Source organism: Poecilia reticulata, linkage group LG15 (assembly GCF_000633615.1).
Source record: "Poecilia reticulata strain Guanapo linkage group LG15, Guppy_female_1.0+MT, whole genome shotgun sequence".
In the NCBI taxonomy this organism is placed as follows: Eukaryota; Metazoa; Chordata; class Actinopteri; order Cyprinodontiformes; family Poeciliidae; genus Poecilia; species Poecilia reticulata.
The window spans coordinates 16918375-16935011 of NC_024345.1; the positions used below are offsets into that span (position 1 = coordinate 16918375).

At 41.3% G+C, this 16637-nt stretch overlaps 1 protein-coding gene across 6 annotated transcripts in view; it reads right to left on the reverse strand.

The window, feature by feature from the left end:
* The window catches only part of slit1a (slit homolog 1a (Drosophila)), a 96176-nt gene that overhangs the window by 63123 nt on the left and 16416 nt on the right, over positions 1 to 16637 (reverse strand). For all 6 annotated transcript variants that reach the window (XM_008429661.2, XM_008429659.2, XM_008429660.2 and 3 more), the window contains exons 2-4: positions 16546 to 16617; positions 14108 to 14179; positions 12837 to 12908 (exon numbers count right to left, since the gene is read on the reverse strand). In XM_008429661.2, the coding sequence (XP_008427883.1) occupies positions 12837 to 12908; positions 14108 to 14179; positions 16546 to 16617 (216 nt within the window). The remainder of the gene's footprint in view (positions 1 to 12836; positions 12909 to 14107; positions 14180 to 16545; positions 16618 to 16637) is intronic.

A 16637-nucleotide genomic window follows, 5' to 3' on the forward strand; every position in this document is an offset into this window, starting at 1 on the left:
GGATGGATGGATGGATGGATGGATGGATGGATGGATGGATGGATGGATGGATGGATGGATGGATGGATGGATGGATGGATGGATGGATGGATGGAATACTCAAAATATTTAAAATATTTGTTCTTGAGATGTGTCAAATATTTAACATAGTGGGAATTTTTTATGTTTTTTTTTTTTTTTGCAACAAAATGAGTAATTCTGCTATCATTTCCAAACTGACAATTTTTTTTTTCAAGACACCGTTTAGATTTAATACAAACAACATGAACACTTGAAAACACAGCAACAAAACAGCCCGGTAACAGAAATGTGGAAATGTGGCGTAAGCTACACAACATAATTCCAGTCTGTGGGTCTAATGAAGGTGTCAGAGGGAGAGAGTAATAATGATCTGTGGCGTGGCTTATAGAGTCATACACTCTCTCTCATACACACACACACCCACGCATACATACAGAGATGGTTGGAAAGATTTAAGGGGCTGAGCAAGACAGATTTAAGGAGCGATAATGTTCCTTCTAGGTGAAGTCAAATCAAAGAGCTTCAGGCATTGTTCAAACAACCTTTCGGTCAAACTGTCTTCTCCTTCAACTTATTCAGATGGGAAACGTATAAAGTGTTGACACTGTCTGGGAGCAAGCCACGACGTAGCTATGGAAAAAAAAATTCAGATGAGTTTGTGTGGCTCTTATGTATTTCTGGCCTGTGCTGTTGTCCCGTTTAAAGTATCTGACCCTTTGCAGTCTGCAAATATCAGTAAAGGTCTAATATGGTATAATGTATTAGACAGAGGAATGCTATAAGTTACATCCTGAAAGGTATGGCCCTTTGTCTGGTTTTCACACTGTCTGGACTTCATGGGAACCATTTGCATCCCCAGGCTTGTGCCTGAGCTCTAGTCTACGGGCCACAATCATGTGAAGGACAATATCTAACTCTGCTACCACAGACCAGAGAAGACCCTCCAGCAATCTCCATTTACATCACCATATGAAAGGGTCTGCAAGCTCAGTATGACAGCCTGGGGCTCATCAGGTCTCTATTCTCTGGGCCTTTTCTTTTATATGCTATAGAAGCAGAACAAACTAAGTTAGGAGCAGGAAGGAGACCTCATACAGCCAGATGTTAAAAAAATAGATGGAGGAAATGTCAAAAGGAAATTGATAAGGAGGGTAGAACAAGGTAGATGGAGTGGGGGGAAAGGGGAGATGTGAGGGGCAATCATAGAGGCCACAGAGAGAATAGAATAAAAATTGGAAAATCTAGCAGACAGAGGATCTTTGCTTCCATCTCCACACTGTGTTTCATCCTCCGCTGGGCCCCGGTGTCACCCAGGTCTCCTCCAGCAGAGTCCAGCTTTGAAGTGATAATGGAGTTTTTGGCTAATGCTCTCCTGCAGGTGCCCCTGACTCCCTTTGCCTTTTCTGTCTGCCAGTACAGCCACAGAGATGAGAAGATATTGAGATCATTTAAAAGTCTAAAATGAGGCCAGTCTCTATCCTCTGTCCGTTTTACTTTTTGCCAACCCCACTTAATCTTTCCCCACACCATTTATTGCCTTCCATTACCTACGTTGCCTGCACATTTCCTGGACTGAATCGCAGGAGTGGATTTAAGCCATCAGTCCAAAGTAGAGGAAAAACTCCGAAAGGTGAGAAACCACAAAAGATGCTTTGTATTCCTCTCTGGTGCCACCTTCATTTCTCTTTCACTGCTTGGTTCCTTCATCCTTTTATCTTTCATGCTGTGCCTTCCTCCTTGTCAATCAATACTCATAGCTTCACTAATCTTTGTTCCCTTTGAGGTGTTGAATTGGTGTGACAAGTAAACACATACATGCCTTTGGTATCATCTCAGACTGTAACCCAGGTTTTGGGAAGATGTGTTCGGATGGGGCAGGTGTGTGCATGTACACTTCAGTCAAACAGCAGGCTGGAGAAATCAATTCTATCCCCCAGCGAGTCTGTATTAAACTAAACAAAGCGAGGAAGGAAATACGCTCTCCTGCACAGAGCAACATATTGTTGCTCACTGAAAGCCAAATCTTCACAAAAAATTCTCACATAGACTCTTGAGGTAATGAGATATAGATCACATACAAGGATAGCAGAGGGAGAGTGTTGCATGAATTAAGTGACACTGGGAGCATACGTGGTATTTGCACCGGAATGGAATGTTTGGTTAGTTCACTGATCCTGTACAACCCCATATGTCTTTCTGCTGGAATATTAGCAGCTCACCAAAGATTACAATTGTCTTCTGGTTTGTGAAAGGAAAACAGGTGAGGAAATGCAGCATTGTACAGAGGCTTGTGACAAAAGGATCTACTGAGATCCAGCATTTCAACACAAAATGGTCTCTGGTTTCTGTCAGAACCTGACTCATCAAATAAAGTGAATGTGACCTGTTTTTCTGAACCCTGGACGGATTTTCCTTACAAATCTGTTTCTCGTCTAAGACAGGAAATTTCCCTTTTCACATCTATTTGCTCCTAAAGTTAGCATCCTTCGCTATCAGTGGTATAATAAAGGGCTATTTTAGAGTTTTTAATGATCTAATCTAGTCTGAAATAAAATCTAAAATACAGTGACTAACCAGAAACATCTCAGTGTACACTAAAAAAAAATATCTTTAAAACAGCTTTAAAAATTGTGGGGTGTTTTTAAACACGTTCATGTATATTTTTTGGCTTTAGGACCACGTTAGTACTGGACTAGCATACAAACTGCAACATGTGAACATTTAAGGCCAGGAGTGAAGTTTTTTATACTTACTACAAAAAACAGTTTTCAGTTAACTGAAAAAATGTACTCTATTTTTTTTTTTATTTAACAGCCATCTTTGAATCAGATAAGCAGTACCAACACTAACCTGTACTGAGTTACTCAACAATAACACAGTTTACTTGAAACACTGCTTGTGATTTGTAAAAGCATTACTATGGTAGTATCCAATGTCAGTCTCCAAATTCAAGTTTCTTGTATGTTTTAAATGTTTCCCTGGTACAACACATATGCATCAAATGAATGGTTCCTCTGCAGAATTTGGCAATGTGCTGAGATATAATTCAACCATCTGAACGAGCTGAGTTGAATCAGGGACACAACTAATACATGCAAGAGATCGACCCTTGAGGACATCAGGACAGAAAAAGGTATCTTAACCTCACACCTTGAAGTGTTTTGCAATAGGCTCTTGTGTTGCAGTCAAACTACTTGATTGTAATTGAGGCATTTGCAAATTTCCTTGGATTGACTCACGTTAATCGTCGGAGGACGTTTTAAATGTCTAAGTTACGTTAATATTTCTTGAGACATTTTTTTTTGTTTAATGAAACCACAATGTAAACAATAAAAAATAAATTTAAAAAATCATAGTTTTGTAAATTGCTTTTAATCTAGCTTTATATTTGTGTATGGCTAATATAAAGCTATACACTATTTATGAATTAATTAATTCAACAAGAAGAAAAAAAAGTTACATTTAGCTTTGTTTCTTTTTCAATTGAATAAAGAAATTTTTGTTTGCTTCACTGCAGAAAATATTAAACAATCCCTGTTTCACAGCAGTCATTTTGACATGAAATATAGCACAATCATTATAGTACTCATGACATATTGATAACAAATAGACCAAAGCTCACTGATGAAACCTGTTACATCTCTTTCCCTCCTTGCTTGCACAGTTTCAACAGAATTAACCTCAAGGCATATTTAACTGTATTTCTGTGTGGAAGCAGCTCTGTAGCCTGGGGAGTCTCCAGAACAAAAGGCCTAGAGGTGTGCTGAGCATAAAAACACTAAGAATGGATCTGCTCAGCCACAGACAGCGAGGAGACACACACATATGCACAAACACACAGAAATGTAGCCACAGGGAAGAGGAAGGAGTTCACCCAGGTTTCTCCTTCCAGAGGATAAAGGGATGCATTCAAAGCCTGTAATTACATATACACACACACACAACTAAAAATCCAAAAATCTCTTTCCATCCATTACACCACACTTTTCCCAAGCAATGGGATCAGATTTCATTCAGGAAATAAAGGACGCTTTTTGAACTATTTCGACTCCCAAATCTTTCTGTGCCTGCCTTCCGCCTGCTAAGAAACGGTAAACAGTCTGAGCCCTACAGAGCCCTGGCTGTCACAGCAGCAAATCATTAGGAGGGGGAAAGGTATTTTTTGCAGTGGTATCTGTTTGCACATGTGTATGCATCTGTGTGTGCACGCACACACACTAACAATTGTGTGAGTATGTAAGGCATAATTTGCCGTGTAGTTTGTTTTTTGTAAATCTCTATCAGACACAGAACCTGTGGCCGCCGGTTGGGCTTGACCGGTCACTGTACATGTGGGAGGTTTGGACTGTGCGTAGTTCTGTGTGTCTTCCTGCTTTTCAGGATGTTGAAGGATTTTCTAACCCCCCCCCCCGCCTTATCCTTCCCACCCGTGAGATGAGGGGCTGTGCTTGGGTCTGCCTGGGTTACTTCCAGTTCTGAGCTCCAGACCCTAAAGTCCAGACTTTAACAGCTCATAACAAGAGATTACAGTATTCTTCCTGCTAAGCACCTCGCACACGTCCCTTCAACGTGATGAACCGGAGCAGATAGAGCTGATGAAAACTGCAGCTTTAAAACGGTTCAAGGTGAGATAAAACATTCTGACACACCTATGTTACATCATGTGGGATTTGGATTCTAGTTGCCGTATTACCACCGAATACTTTTCAACTGCAGTCATCGAAAATGCCTCACAAAAATATCCATACCTTTCAAACTTGTTCAGATTACAACTGCAAACCCTATGTGTTTCAATAGGTTTTTTATGTGGCAGACCAACACAAAGTAGTGAATAAGTGGAAAGTGGAAAGAAATAGATAAATTTTACTATTTTCTTCTAACTCCAGTCCTTGACAGCTATTATATTAAAACGTTTAGACACATTCCTGCTCCAATTCAGCTGAATGAAATGATTTACTACATATTAAGCATGCCTTCAACTTTGGCAAAGACAAGCCATTTATTTGATTCAGGTGTGTCGCAGCCAGGATGCGTCTAAAAACTGTAGGACAGTAGTTCTCAAGGTCTAGAGTTGGAGACCCCTTATCCTAAGTAGTGTGCATGAATTTGTGTTCATCCCATCGCATCATCTGCAAACCTTTTGGGGTATGCCTCCATCGGCTTTATTCCTCTAGAGACTGAAATCATTGCCTATTTTTCTTTGAAAAATACCTTGAGCTCAGCCAGATTGCGTGGAGATTTTCAATGGAGAACACATAAAAAATCATGGCTGTATTTTTAGGGTCATTGTCCTGCTGGTAGCTGAACTTTTTCTTCAGTCTCGAGTTCATGACTAAGAGCTGTTGACAAATTTGCACCCCAGTTGTGGATCTCTGCAGTTTCTCCAAAGTGACCATCCTCTTGGCTGCTCCACTGACTATTGCCCAGTCTGTCAGTTTAAGTGGACAACCAGGGCTTGTTAGGCTGTGCTGCACTCTCTCCATTATTAAATGATGCTTTGAAAACACCTTTAGGGTCGCTACAGCTTGGATATTAACCTTTGTAAGGCACTGCGCGTTTTGACATGTGTATGTTCATTCATATATACTGAAGCAGTCACCACAGTGGCTGTTATTAGAAGAGCCAAACTGCAGCATTCCTCAAACTCCTGCTCTGAGATTTCAAGGAGTAAAGCGTATGTGTGGCTCTGCTTGCGTTTGCATGTGAAGACACAAGGGTAGCCTTTCCTCCCGTTTGTGTCAGTTCCAATCTGGAGCCGGCTGTCATGGAAGCAAACTGTCGGCAGCCACACGGAGAGGAGGAAGACGAGGAGCGGGAAGAGGAGGAGGGGGAGGCCTTCTCCGGCAGCTCTGAAAGTGAATTCCCTGTGTATGTATACTTATGACGGATCTAGACCACACTGTGATGTCTTATTCATGTTTTATCAATTCATAATGACCAGATGGATCCCCAGTGTGATGATGTTCACGCGCACACGCTCAAATGCGCTGTCTATGATTGAGACGGTCATCGCAATAGCATTTGTGCGTGTGTGTGTGCGCGTGTGTGTTGCTTTAATGAATATTTAGAACATCCGCCTTGGAGTGTGTATGTAGAGCAGCATGTTCCAGACACTGGACATCCACACAGACCACTGACGTCCCAGCGCTTTAGTGTGAATATTTAACTGATCTTTCTGTTCCATTATTCATCAGGAAGGACATAAAATCATTAGGAAATATAAACACTGCTGTTTCCTCTCTGCTTTTACGCCGCCTTCGCTCCTCTCTTTTCCACCTCCGAATATCTCTCTTTATCTTGTCTAACTTTGCTCTTCCACCACTCTTTTGGCTTCTTTCTCCTTTTCTTTCTTTCCCACTACCATTGTGCTGCGGTTGTGAATATTTCAGATGGCAGAGTGGTTTTTAAATTACCCCCTTTTGGCTTCCGCTCTCCTCACATGGTTTGGTCTGCGTTTCTCTCTCACACAGGATCCGACTCGTAAAGAAAACAGTGACAAGCCATAAAAGCCACTTTTACCAGCTGACAAGGACAGGGGGGCACGGGGCAAGGAGTTGCCAGGTATTTTTCTGGTTAGCTGCTATGCCAAACCCATCCACTGACCTCAATATTTTAAGTTCTGCTAAAGAAGGTAAATATACTTTGACTCAAGTGGTTCACATGGAATTGGATGTCAAATTGGTTGCCTTTGCAACATTACAGAAGGACCACTGCATTTTAAATATAAATAGATGAATTATATGGATAAAGAACCTACAGAAGACTTCTCTTTTTGATTTATCACATTTAAATGTTTTTTAAGGGAAACCCCCTATACAAACAAACCAAGGCCCTATGTGAAAAAGTAATTGAACCCTAAACCTAAATTCTGGTAATCCTTTCCTCAGTGGCAGCAAATGCCATCAGATTGTTGCAAATCTTTTTAGTCACTGAGGAGGAGAGTTGTTTTGTTTCACACGTACTGGAAGACGTTAGCGAGTTATTGTCTGATTGAGGTCAAGAATATTTGAGTCCAGACTTTGATTAGGTCACTTGATAATCTTCAACATACCTCAGCGAGATTCAGCTTAAAGTCACAAACTGATGGTGAAAGATTCTGCCTCAAGACATCATAGAATATTTTCCCTGCATGGGCCTTTGGCTCCTTTTTGGTCAGCATTACTTTGAGCCTATAATGGCAAGGTATGAACCTTGCCATTGTTCCAGGGTTTATCAGTCTTATGGCTCTCACTGAGGTGGACAGGAGTTGTAAAGCCTTGGAACTGGTTTTGTAAGCCTGTCTTAACTGGTAGATGGCAAAGACTTTGTTTCCCATCAGTTCTTGAATTTCTGTAGCACAGGGCATGCTTTGGAACCTACTTCATGTTGTAGAACCTATTTGATTGAAGTGATTTCTTCCTTCAATAATCAGGCTTGGGTGCAATTTGAGGAAATAGACCAAAACAATGTAGTTAATCACATTTAAATAACAATTGAATAAGGGAGGCAATTATACTTTCAAAGCCAGATTGATTTTCATTAATAGATCAAGGCATTGTTTCAAATCAGAATTTTGTAATTTCTCATGTTATCTTTGTGTGATAATAAAAAAATGTGATGATAAGAAACATTGAAGTTTGACCGAAAAGCAACATCAGAAGGAATCTGTAAGAGGAAAATACTTTCTTCACAGCCCTGTACTTAGTGCCAGACAAATCACAGTCAGGAAATCAGGATGTCTGATACTGATGGCACAGACACCCTCTGATTGGGATGGGTTGTCATGGCAATGGCTGCAAAGTAGGGCCTCAAACAGTCCTCTTGGGTGAGGGGGGGCAAAAACACAAGAAGGACCTAGCATGCCGAGGAAGGTCATTCATCAGCAGAAACAAAGAGGAGCAGGAAATGACAAGGTTTAGCAAGGTTCACCACCAACACACACCAAAATGAATAAACACACACATTTATCCAGCGATACATAAACACTCAACAGCAGTTATGAATTTAAAGGGGAAAACATATTTGCACCAATTCTCTTCATGCCATCACACACGAAAGAGCAAACTTTCCAGCTTTGTGACACATAAAGTCTTGGTCTACCGCAGCGAATATTTAAACCAATCAGTCTAACAGTAAAAAAGAAAAAAAAATGGGAAAAATCTGTTTACTCGCTGACAACAAAGTCAAAAACAAGTTGCAATAGGCTTCTGTGGCAGGGAGATGATTTATAGGTTTAATGATAGCTCACATTATTTATTCTAGACTCCCTTCTGCCGAGTGTTTCTTTCTTCTCACACTGGGCTACCGTTCCCTAAGCATCGAGTGATCAACAAACACCAAACACAGCATCTCTGCAACACACACACACACACACAGAGGAAGCAGCTTCGCATCAACACTTCGAAGCATCTTTAATCTATACTCAAAGCCATATAAATAGCGTTATCCCCGGTGCGTGCAAACCATCCGTACATTAGCGCGCAGAGATGTAATTAGAGCGATATTCTGTGTGTGTTTGGATTTAATTATTGTTATTTACATTTTACTACTTCTTCTACTCTCTCTCTCATATATTTTGTGCATCTCGACCCTGTTTCTGCGGGTGTGTTTGTGGTTTGTGTACATCGGGAAACCTGTTGCCAGGCATTAACTTGAATGTGAAAAATGAAAGGTCTAAAAGAAGGATGAGACACGCCTCCACTTGCAATCCTCTGCCAGGATTTCCTCAGCTCCCCTGTAGTGCAGGTACACCCACACCCTTCCCGCTCCTCCTTCCATACCTCCAGGGAGAGATATGCAAGGGAAATCCTCTCCCAGTTAACTGCCTGACGTTATGCTCAACATGAATGACAGCAGCAACCCCTCAAATAAACTGAAATTTGTTGCCCGTATTTGATCTCAGAACCAAGAGGCAGCGCAGCAATCACAAACCACAAAGTAAGCCTCCCCTCCCTGCCTCCCCCCCAAATCCTCCATCCTAAGCAGCAAACAGATGCCATTCCCTGGGGCCAGCTATCAGGCTAACTGCTGCCCATTCCTCCAAGTCTGCACACCTATGTCTCTCTTTCCCTCCATGCCCTGGTCCTTCCTTCCGCTAGCTCTCCCACAGCGAAAAGGCACTAATTACAACCACAGATGAGCAGATTACAGATCTGAAAAGCAGTGGAAGTGGGATGAGAAGCAGTCAGGGGTGGTAAGACGGGGGGCAACAGGTCGTTAACAGTGATGAATGCGACTCTATTTTCGCTGTTATTGTTCTCGCCGACTCTCGCCTCCACAACACCTTTCCCATGCCTTCTTGTCGGCGCCATCCATCACAAGCAGCGTTAACTAACTCTAACTATCTCCAATCATCTCTAATCAATTCCAATTATCTTTCCTCTGACCCTCATGCATCAGTGTCTCTGTATCTCTCAGGCATGGGAAGAGGTAGCAAAGCGGGGGTGTAAGTAGAGGGGACTCAAACACAAAGCAGAAAACTCTAATAAATGTAATACGCGCAAGAGAGAACAGAGATTTATCCAAGGATTCACAAAGCTGTTGTTCAAATGCACTTATTCACAAAAGAAAGTTGTTTTCTTTTCCAGAACCAGTGTGGAAAATTGTTCATTAATTTTCCAGCTTGTCTTTGTAGCAAAAACTCATTGCTCCAATAGCTTAATGACTGCAGAGGAAGGATTTCAAAACTCCCCTCAACACAACAACCCACTGCTCATTTCACAAACTGCCTTTTATTAACCCAGCAGCTTTTCCTTTAAAGTTTAATGAGAGAAACCATCTCATAATCCGGTAACCATCGCTCGTCTTTCCCCTCTGCCCTTCTCTTTGTTTGTCATCTCAGTGGGATCCCTGTGACAAAAAGTTTTTTCTTTTCTTAATGAGCACACAAAAAAGGTAAAGTGAGTAGCAGCAGACATTTAAAGTATAGAAAAAAGGAGACGAGACGCATTTAATCCCGTCTTAAGGAAAATAAAACATCTGGGTTAGCTCTGTGCCTGAGAGCATTGAGATTTCATATAAGCTCTACTTGACGGGATCATAAAGTCATAACTCTTTGAACAAATGCAGAAATAGCCATACAGACTATTGGGCATATTCACAAAGCTACTTGCAGGTGATAAACATGTGCACATATAAGTTTGCCAATCTTTTCTAATTGTAATTTACTAAAATAGCGCTACTGTGCTGACACAGTTTGCATACAGTTAAGTGAGCCATTCTTCATTTTGTTCTTCTTACAACTAAAACAACCACCATCCAATTCTCAAATACCTAAATTTTGCTTTCGGCAGACATTGTAAAGAAAAAATAAATTCATAAATGAAAGATGCCATCTGCAAAAATCTGGTGGCAATTTTGAAAAGGTGGGAGCAAAAGGGAGAAAAACTCTTCTAAAAACATTTTCTCAAGAATGCCAAACAGACAAATCTTCCTCATTTTCTTTTGTATTCTGTGCACTGTATGTTCACAAATAACCTTCCTTACCAAATAAACTGTCTGAATTGTATTAAATACATTTTTGTTCACTAGAATTCAGAAAACACAAAGTGACTGTAAAATGCTCCAACATATAAATCACATTCAGAGGTCAACCAACATTAACTAATACATAGTAGTTAAATAGCTTAATGTAAATGTGTCTATTTTCTCCCTCTCTTTGATCACTTCACTGTGTGTTGGTGTTTCTTCAATTGCTGAAGAGAGGACAATTGGCACCTAGTGCAAAAATAGACGCAAGTCCCTCCTACTTCCTGGACTTGATGGGTGTTTTTAGGTGCTGTAATCTAACTACCCCAAACCAAACAGAAGCCCAAATCCAACAATAATCCAGTTCATCTTCTAATCCCACTCTACCAAAGAAAAAAATTGATATTTTTTAAAATACTGGAATTATTTTCCAAGGCCTCGCTTTCCAGTTATTCACATATGTAATCAAAACTAAATTACTGTCAATTTCATGCCTCTTGATTTTTACATTTGTTTAATTTGTTAAACACGTGGCACCAGAAAAGCTTCAATTTTCATTACAAACTGTGTTTTCCAGACTAAGAAAAACGAGTTAAAGTAAATAAAGAAAAAAATAAATAAATACATTTGAAAAATATTCAAACAATATCTTTCTTCAGAATGCAGCAGGAAAGCCAGTCCTTGGTTTATAATAATGAGCATAGAGCCGGGTGGATGGAAGGATCTGAGCTCCAACAGCACAATCCTGTGGCTGCTGGCAGAGTGCACTGCACCAGATGGACTAATCTCACTTTTTCAAGGCCATCCACTGGACTGAAAAGGCCTTGGCCCGTTCTGCTTCTCATTCCTGTTAAAGAGATAACTTGGTGCAAGCCTCAAGACAGCCGTTCCGTCTCTAAAGGAAGGAAACTGGCTCAAAGTTTAAGCAGCTGGTTTTGGCATAATGATGGGTGACAGGTAGAGTCAGTTGCAAGGAAGTGACAGATAGATTCAAGATGGTGTTAAACATCAACCCAAAGGACAAACAGATGGCAGGCTGAGGCACGGGTCATTGGTTAGTAGAGCAACTATGAAGGTATTGGGGAGGGAAATGATTTTTCCAAGTTCTGATCTTTTATTATTCCCAGATGCTCCAGGTAATCTGAACTGAAATAGGAGCTGGAATGATCAACCGGTGGCAGGGACACCGATTATCCAAAAGAAAGAATAAAAACCCCTATGCCTTGTTACAGAAGGGAATTAAGGTTTAGCGTTACTGTGGGACTGTCTGCTGTAGGGTGAATAGGTGAAATGGTGTGTGGGTGTGTGACGGTGAACCAAAAAACTGCTGCTTTTATTCCAAATGATTGCGATGCAGTCTCCCTGTCGAGGAAACTTTGAAGATTTGATGAAGTCATGCAAAAGTATTCATCTTCACTGGAGATTTTTACAACATCAGTGGATTTTATTGGGATTAAATGTAACCGACTAAGACGAACTAAAGCAAAACTGTAAAGAGAAAAAGGAAAAACTGTTAAAAGTTTTCTTATATGCTTTGCAAAATAATTCAAGCTCAGTGAGATTGATTGAAGAGCTTTCTATCTAAGCTTTAGGTCTGGACTTTAAGCATTAATATTCTTTTATTTGCTCTGGTTTTATATGTAAAATCATTGTTCTGCCAGAAGGTCAACATCCACCCCAGTCTAAAGTGTTTTTCAGCCTCAAACAGTCTGATCCAGATTTACACATTCACAACTTGTTATATCAACTAACCTGGTGTTAACTAATCATTAACTTCATCATAATAGGTTGCACAGGATTTTATTTAGGCATATCAGGTTTAGAGGGGGGAGGTTGCACATGTATGCCACGTGCTTCATATCACATCACCTCAAAACCTTCTAAAAATGCATTGAAATTTATGGCTGTATTAAAACAAAATGTGAAAATGTTTAAGGGGTTTTCACAGGTTCGCAAGGTCTTTCAGCTCGTGTCATATCAGCCTTCTGCTACCAGCAGGTCACGTACATGTGGACGGCTAGGACCAAACAAAAAAAACGCTGCAAATGATTCAGCAGGAAGGTCCAACAATGAGCAAAGAAAAGCCCAGTTTGTCTTAATGAGACCTGACACTCTAATAACTCTCCATGAGGCTATAGTTGTTCCTTCCAGCAAGTGTAACTGAATCCTAATTGCTCTTTAACTGTGCTCAAACCAAATCAAACCATCGCCAACATTCAGCAGGTTTATATCTCAGAAGAACAGTTGGGGTTTTTATTACAAGGAAAAGACAAACAGAGATGGCAGGTGTTCTGATAGATGTGAAAAAGCCGGTCTGGAGCTAATATGAATTAATAAATATAAACGTATATATATCTGGGTTGACTTACAGCCGAGACAGGCCAGGGTTCTTCTGAAACAGCAGCTCCGGAAGCTGCTGCAGTTGATTACGGTTCAGCCGCCTGTGGCAAGAAAAAAAAAACATACGGTCAGTCAGCGAAGTTTGCTTGAGGTGTGTAGGCTGTGAACAACTTCATTTAGGTGCCAGGGAATCAGTTTTGTCTCAGGTTACTGTGTTTCAGTGTTGCTCTGACTGTCGCATAAGTAGCCAACTGAAAATTCAGGAGAATTAAACAGACAGACAGAAACTGTGCCATAAATCATCCAGTGGTGCTTCCTTGTGGAATTCAGGGCTTTGCTGGCTTTCAGAGAAGAACAGAAAACCTGATTTACATCGACCGGTTATTTAAACATGAACACATTTTTATCTGGAGCAATCTGTCTAAACAAGAGAAAGGGATGAGGGGGTTTAAAACCTGATAAAGCACTGACATGCTATGGTAGCCAACAACAAAGTTCTAGTGAAACAACTAACATCCAAGACTGGCAGGCTGTATGCAAATACAACAATTAAGTCAATGAGAAACAGAGTGTTGCAAATCTTTTGGAAACCACAGCTCTCTGCTTTCTGAAAGGCCTTTTGGAAGCATACAGAAGTGAATTTATTGGCACTGAAAGACTGAAAATGTGAAAGGCAGGCTGCTGCTGTGCCTTCAGACAAATTCAGACAGATGTTGGGACTTGTGCCCCTCGCTGTATACACGGAGTGTGTGGCCAGATGAAACATGGATTTTGTGAATAATGCACAGTAATAGTCTGCTGCTGCTCCTGCTGCTGCATTTACATAGAACGGTACCTGTTAAAGAGTCTATAAAGTTATCTGATGTTCAAGTTCACATGTGGTTAGAAAAGCTGCCTTGCTAATGAGCTGGCTGAGGTGTGGTTGATCGTGTTTGTCTGTGTGTTTTCCCTGCAGCTTTACAAGCCATCAAGTGGTCCTGGTGCTGTCCAGATGAGCCGGGATCGCGGTGCGGTAGGCCTTTCAAGCCCACATATCCCACTGAGGGCATTCCTGTCAGGCAAAGCTAATAAAAAAACACTCCCTGCCCACATTGTACCCTCTCAGCACCATCCAACCACAATGGGTTGACAAGGGAGTGCCACAGCCTTGACACAACTGGTTTGGCTTTGTACTGTTAATGTCATTACCAAAACACACGTAGAAGGATGGGATTTTCATTTAAAGCTCAAATTCAGTAAAGTGCATGTGTGCATGTGTGTGTGTGCAGCCTATTTATATAGAACCCTAGATGGTACTTACAGTCTCTCCAGCTCCTTCATGTCATCAAAAGCCCCTCGCTCGATCACTGTAATCTGATTCTCCATCAGCTGTCTGCAGAAAAAAGGGCACACATGCGACTTTATTGGTCACTAAGACTTTAACAAGGTAAAGGGGAGGCGGGGGGCGAGCTAGGGGGCTGAGACTTTAGTTTGAGGCTTGTGACAGAATCCATTTCAGTGCAATTTATTCCACTTTTTTTTTTTTTTTCTGCGTCTCTCACACACAGACACACAAACATTTAGGGCAGCGGTGTGGACTGAGGGCACAGTGTGGAATCTTGGCTGAAGAGTTACAGATAGCAGCCAGGAAAGTTTCCAAGGTGGCGCAGAAAGTGTTAGTCTGGGCTTTAGTGTGGTCCAGTGGGGGGCGTAGCAGTTTGGCTGGACACTAGACAAGAAAAAAAAGGGCCAGGGGGTCAGAACGAGTTAGGTGAGTTTCACAGTTTTTACAAGTAGACCAAATAAGGGAAAATATGATGGTGTGTGTCTATATCAGAGGTTCAGACAATGCTCATGCACCAAAAACAGATGAATAACACCAAGAATAATTCTCACAACCAAGTTTTTAATATGGCTTTTAATAAGGGAAATGTGGCTCTTTGCCCAGGGTGTCTCTGTATGAGGGGAAAGCACATGCATGTGGATTTTTAAGAACATGAAAGGTTTTTGGGGAGTGTAGTCTGGTGTGGCCCAACTAGAAACCTGACTTGAAACTAACAGTCTGTGTGGGTGGGGGCATCACCAGCTGGTAAATAATCAAAAGATCAGTGGAAACGTGCAAAACGCTGGTCAGCAATTATAGAAATGATTATTGAGAAGGAAATAAATAAATTTCAGCATTTACAAAATAGCAGGTTGTTGTAAAATAATGTATTTTCTAAAAAAAAAAAAAAAAAAAAAGTAAATCAAAACTCCATAATGATGGACTTGCACAAGGACTCCCTTTGCAATCAGGAACAGTTTCTGTCCTATGTAGCCAGAGCTGATGCACATGGAGGAGGACTGCGTAGTGTTTGAAGTGTTACAATAACACACTATCAGGAAGGAGAGAAAGTTGTCCAGCAGGACACTTAAGCGCAACAAGACCTTCCCTTCATTACATACACAACGGCTCTGTTCAAGGCAAGCTCTCCTGTGAGCCCACAGCACACTGTAACTCAGCAGTCCAGGCTTCCTCCCAATCGAATATAAATGCTAATCACTGTTCACACTCCATAAACATGGAGAGAAAAGTGCACTTCACCTCATATCTCTTTCTCATGAATTTAAATGGAACTGGGGGGGCAAAACTGACGAGTACTTTTGTGATGAGAAAACTTTTATTAGATGATAGCTTGAGGGCAGCTTTTCTGCTTCCATTGTTCTGGTTTCTCTCACAGACACTTTGCTCATTTAGACCAGCCAAAAATTCTGTCTCAAATGAGTGGGTATAAATTAGCTCTGTTGATTTCAGCCTAACAAACTAGATGGCAAATGACTGAAAAGATAAACCAATACTTTTGTTTTTTTGTGTTTTTTTTCTTGCCCGCTTCATCCTTGGATCCCACCAAGGGGTCAGCGGGATCCAAGGTCAATACACTATAAGGGTTATTCTGCTGTCCTACCAAGCAGACAGCCACACGTACTGTTCAGTACATGCTCAACGTGTCTTGTATGCATTGTAATTGAGAAGTGTGAAAGAATCAGAGCTCGGGGGAACTTTGTACTCCGGCAAGGAGCCACTTCCTCCTAAGTTGCCTGTGATGAGTTGGCGACACAGAGGCATTTAACCTCCACACTGGGAGGAAAAAGAGGATACACAGAGGCGAAGGAGGCAACAGGGGGATGGTGGGGCGAGCTGTGACAAGGAGTGAAACTAGTCAAAGCTTTGAGGGGCAGTAGGACTTATGCTCAGCTCATGTTGCATTTAAAACACATTCAAGTTTACACAGCTTCCCTTTACGCAGTGTTTTTAACACCTTAGGCGTTACTACCAGGTTTGTGAACACCGTGTACTCACACAGACACTTTTATAGCTACTTTATTACATGAAGTCATAAGTGCTTTGTAATTATGCCACAGAGAAAGTCAATGACTTCACCTCAGTGTGTTAACTTTACTGAGAGCCTATTTTGTGCTGATGTCAAGGCAAGTTGGTGTGCGTGTGTGCACAATAGGCGAAGCTAAAATAAGCAGGACAAAGTTAGAGAGAAGTCCATTACATTGCTTGTTGGAGTCATTCCGTAGCTTAATGTACTCCTGAGTGGGACTCTTGACGAAAGTATTGCCACTTCACTGGGTTTATGCTAATCTGAGCAGAAAGTCTGACGAACTGCAAGCTGCAGGGTTGCACACAGCTCAGGTACGCATGAATAGATTAACAGTGACACACAGTTAAACATCTCATCATTGCTTACGAACACAAAGGTAACTGCTTACAGAACTCTGAGGTACTTCAGGCCAGCAAAGTCACTCTTGGTGATGCGTGTGAGGTTGTTTCCGTTCAGCTCCCTGCAAAGAGAGACACGCAA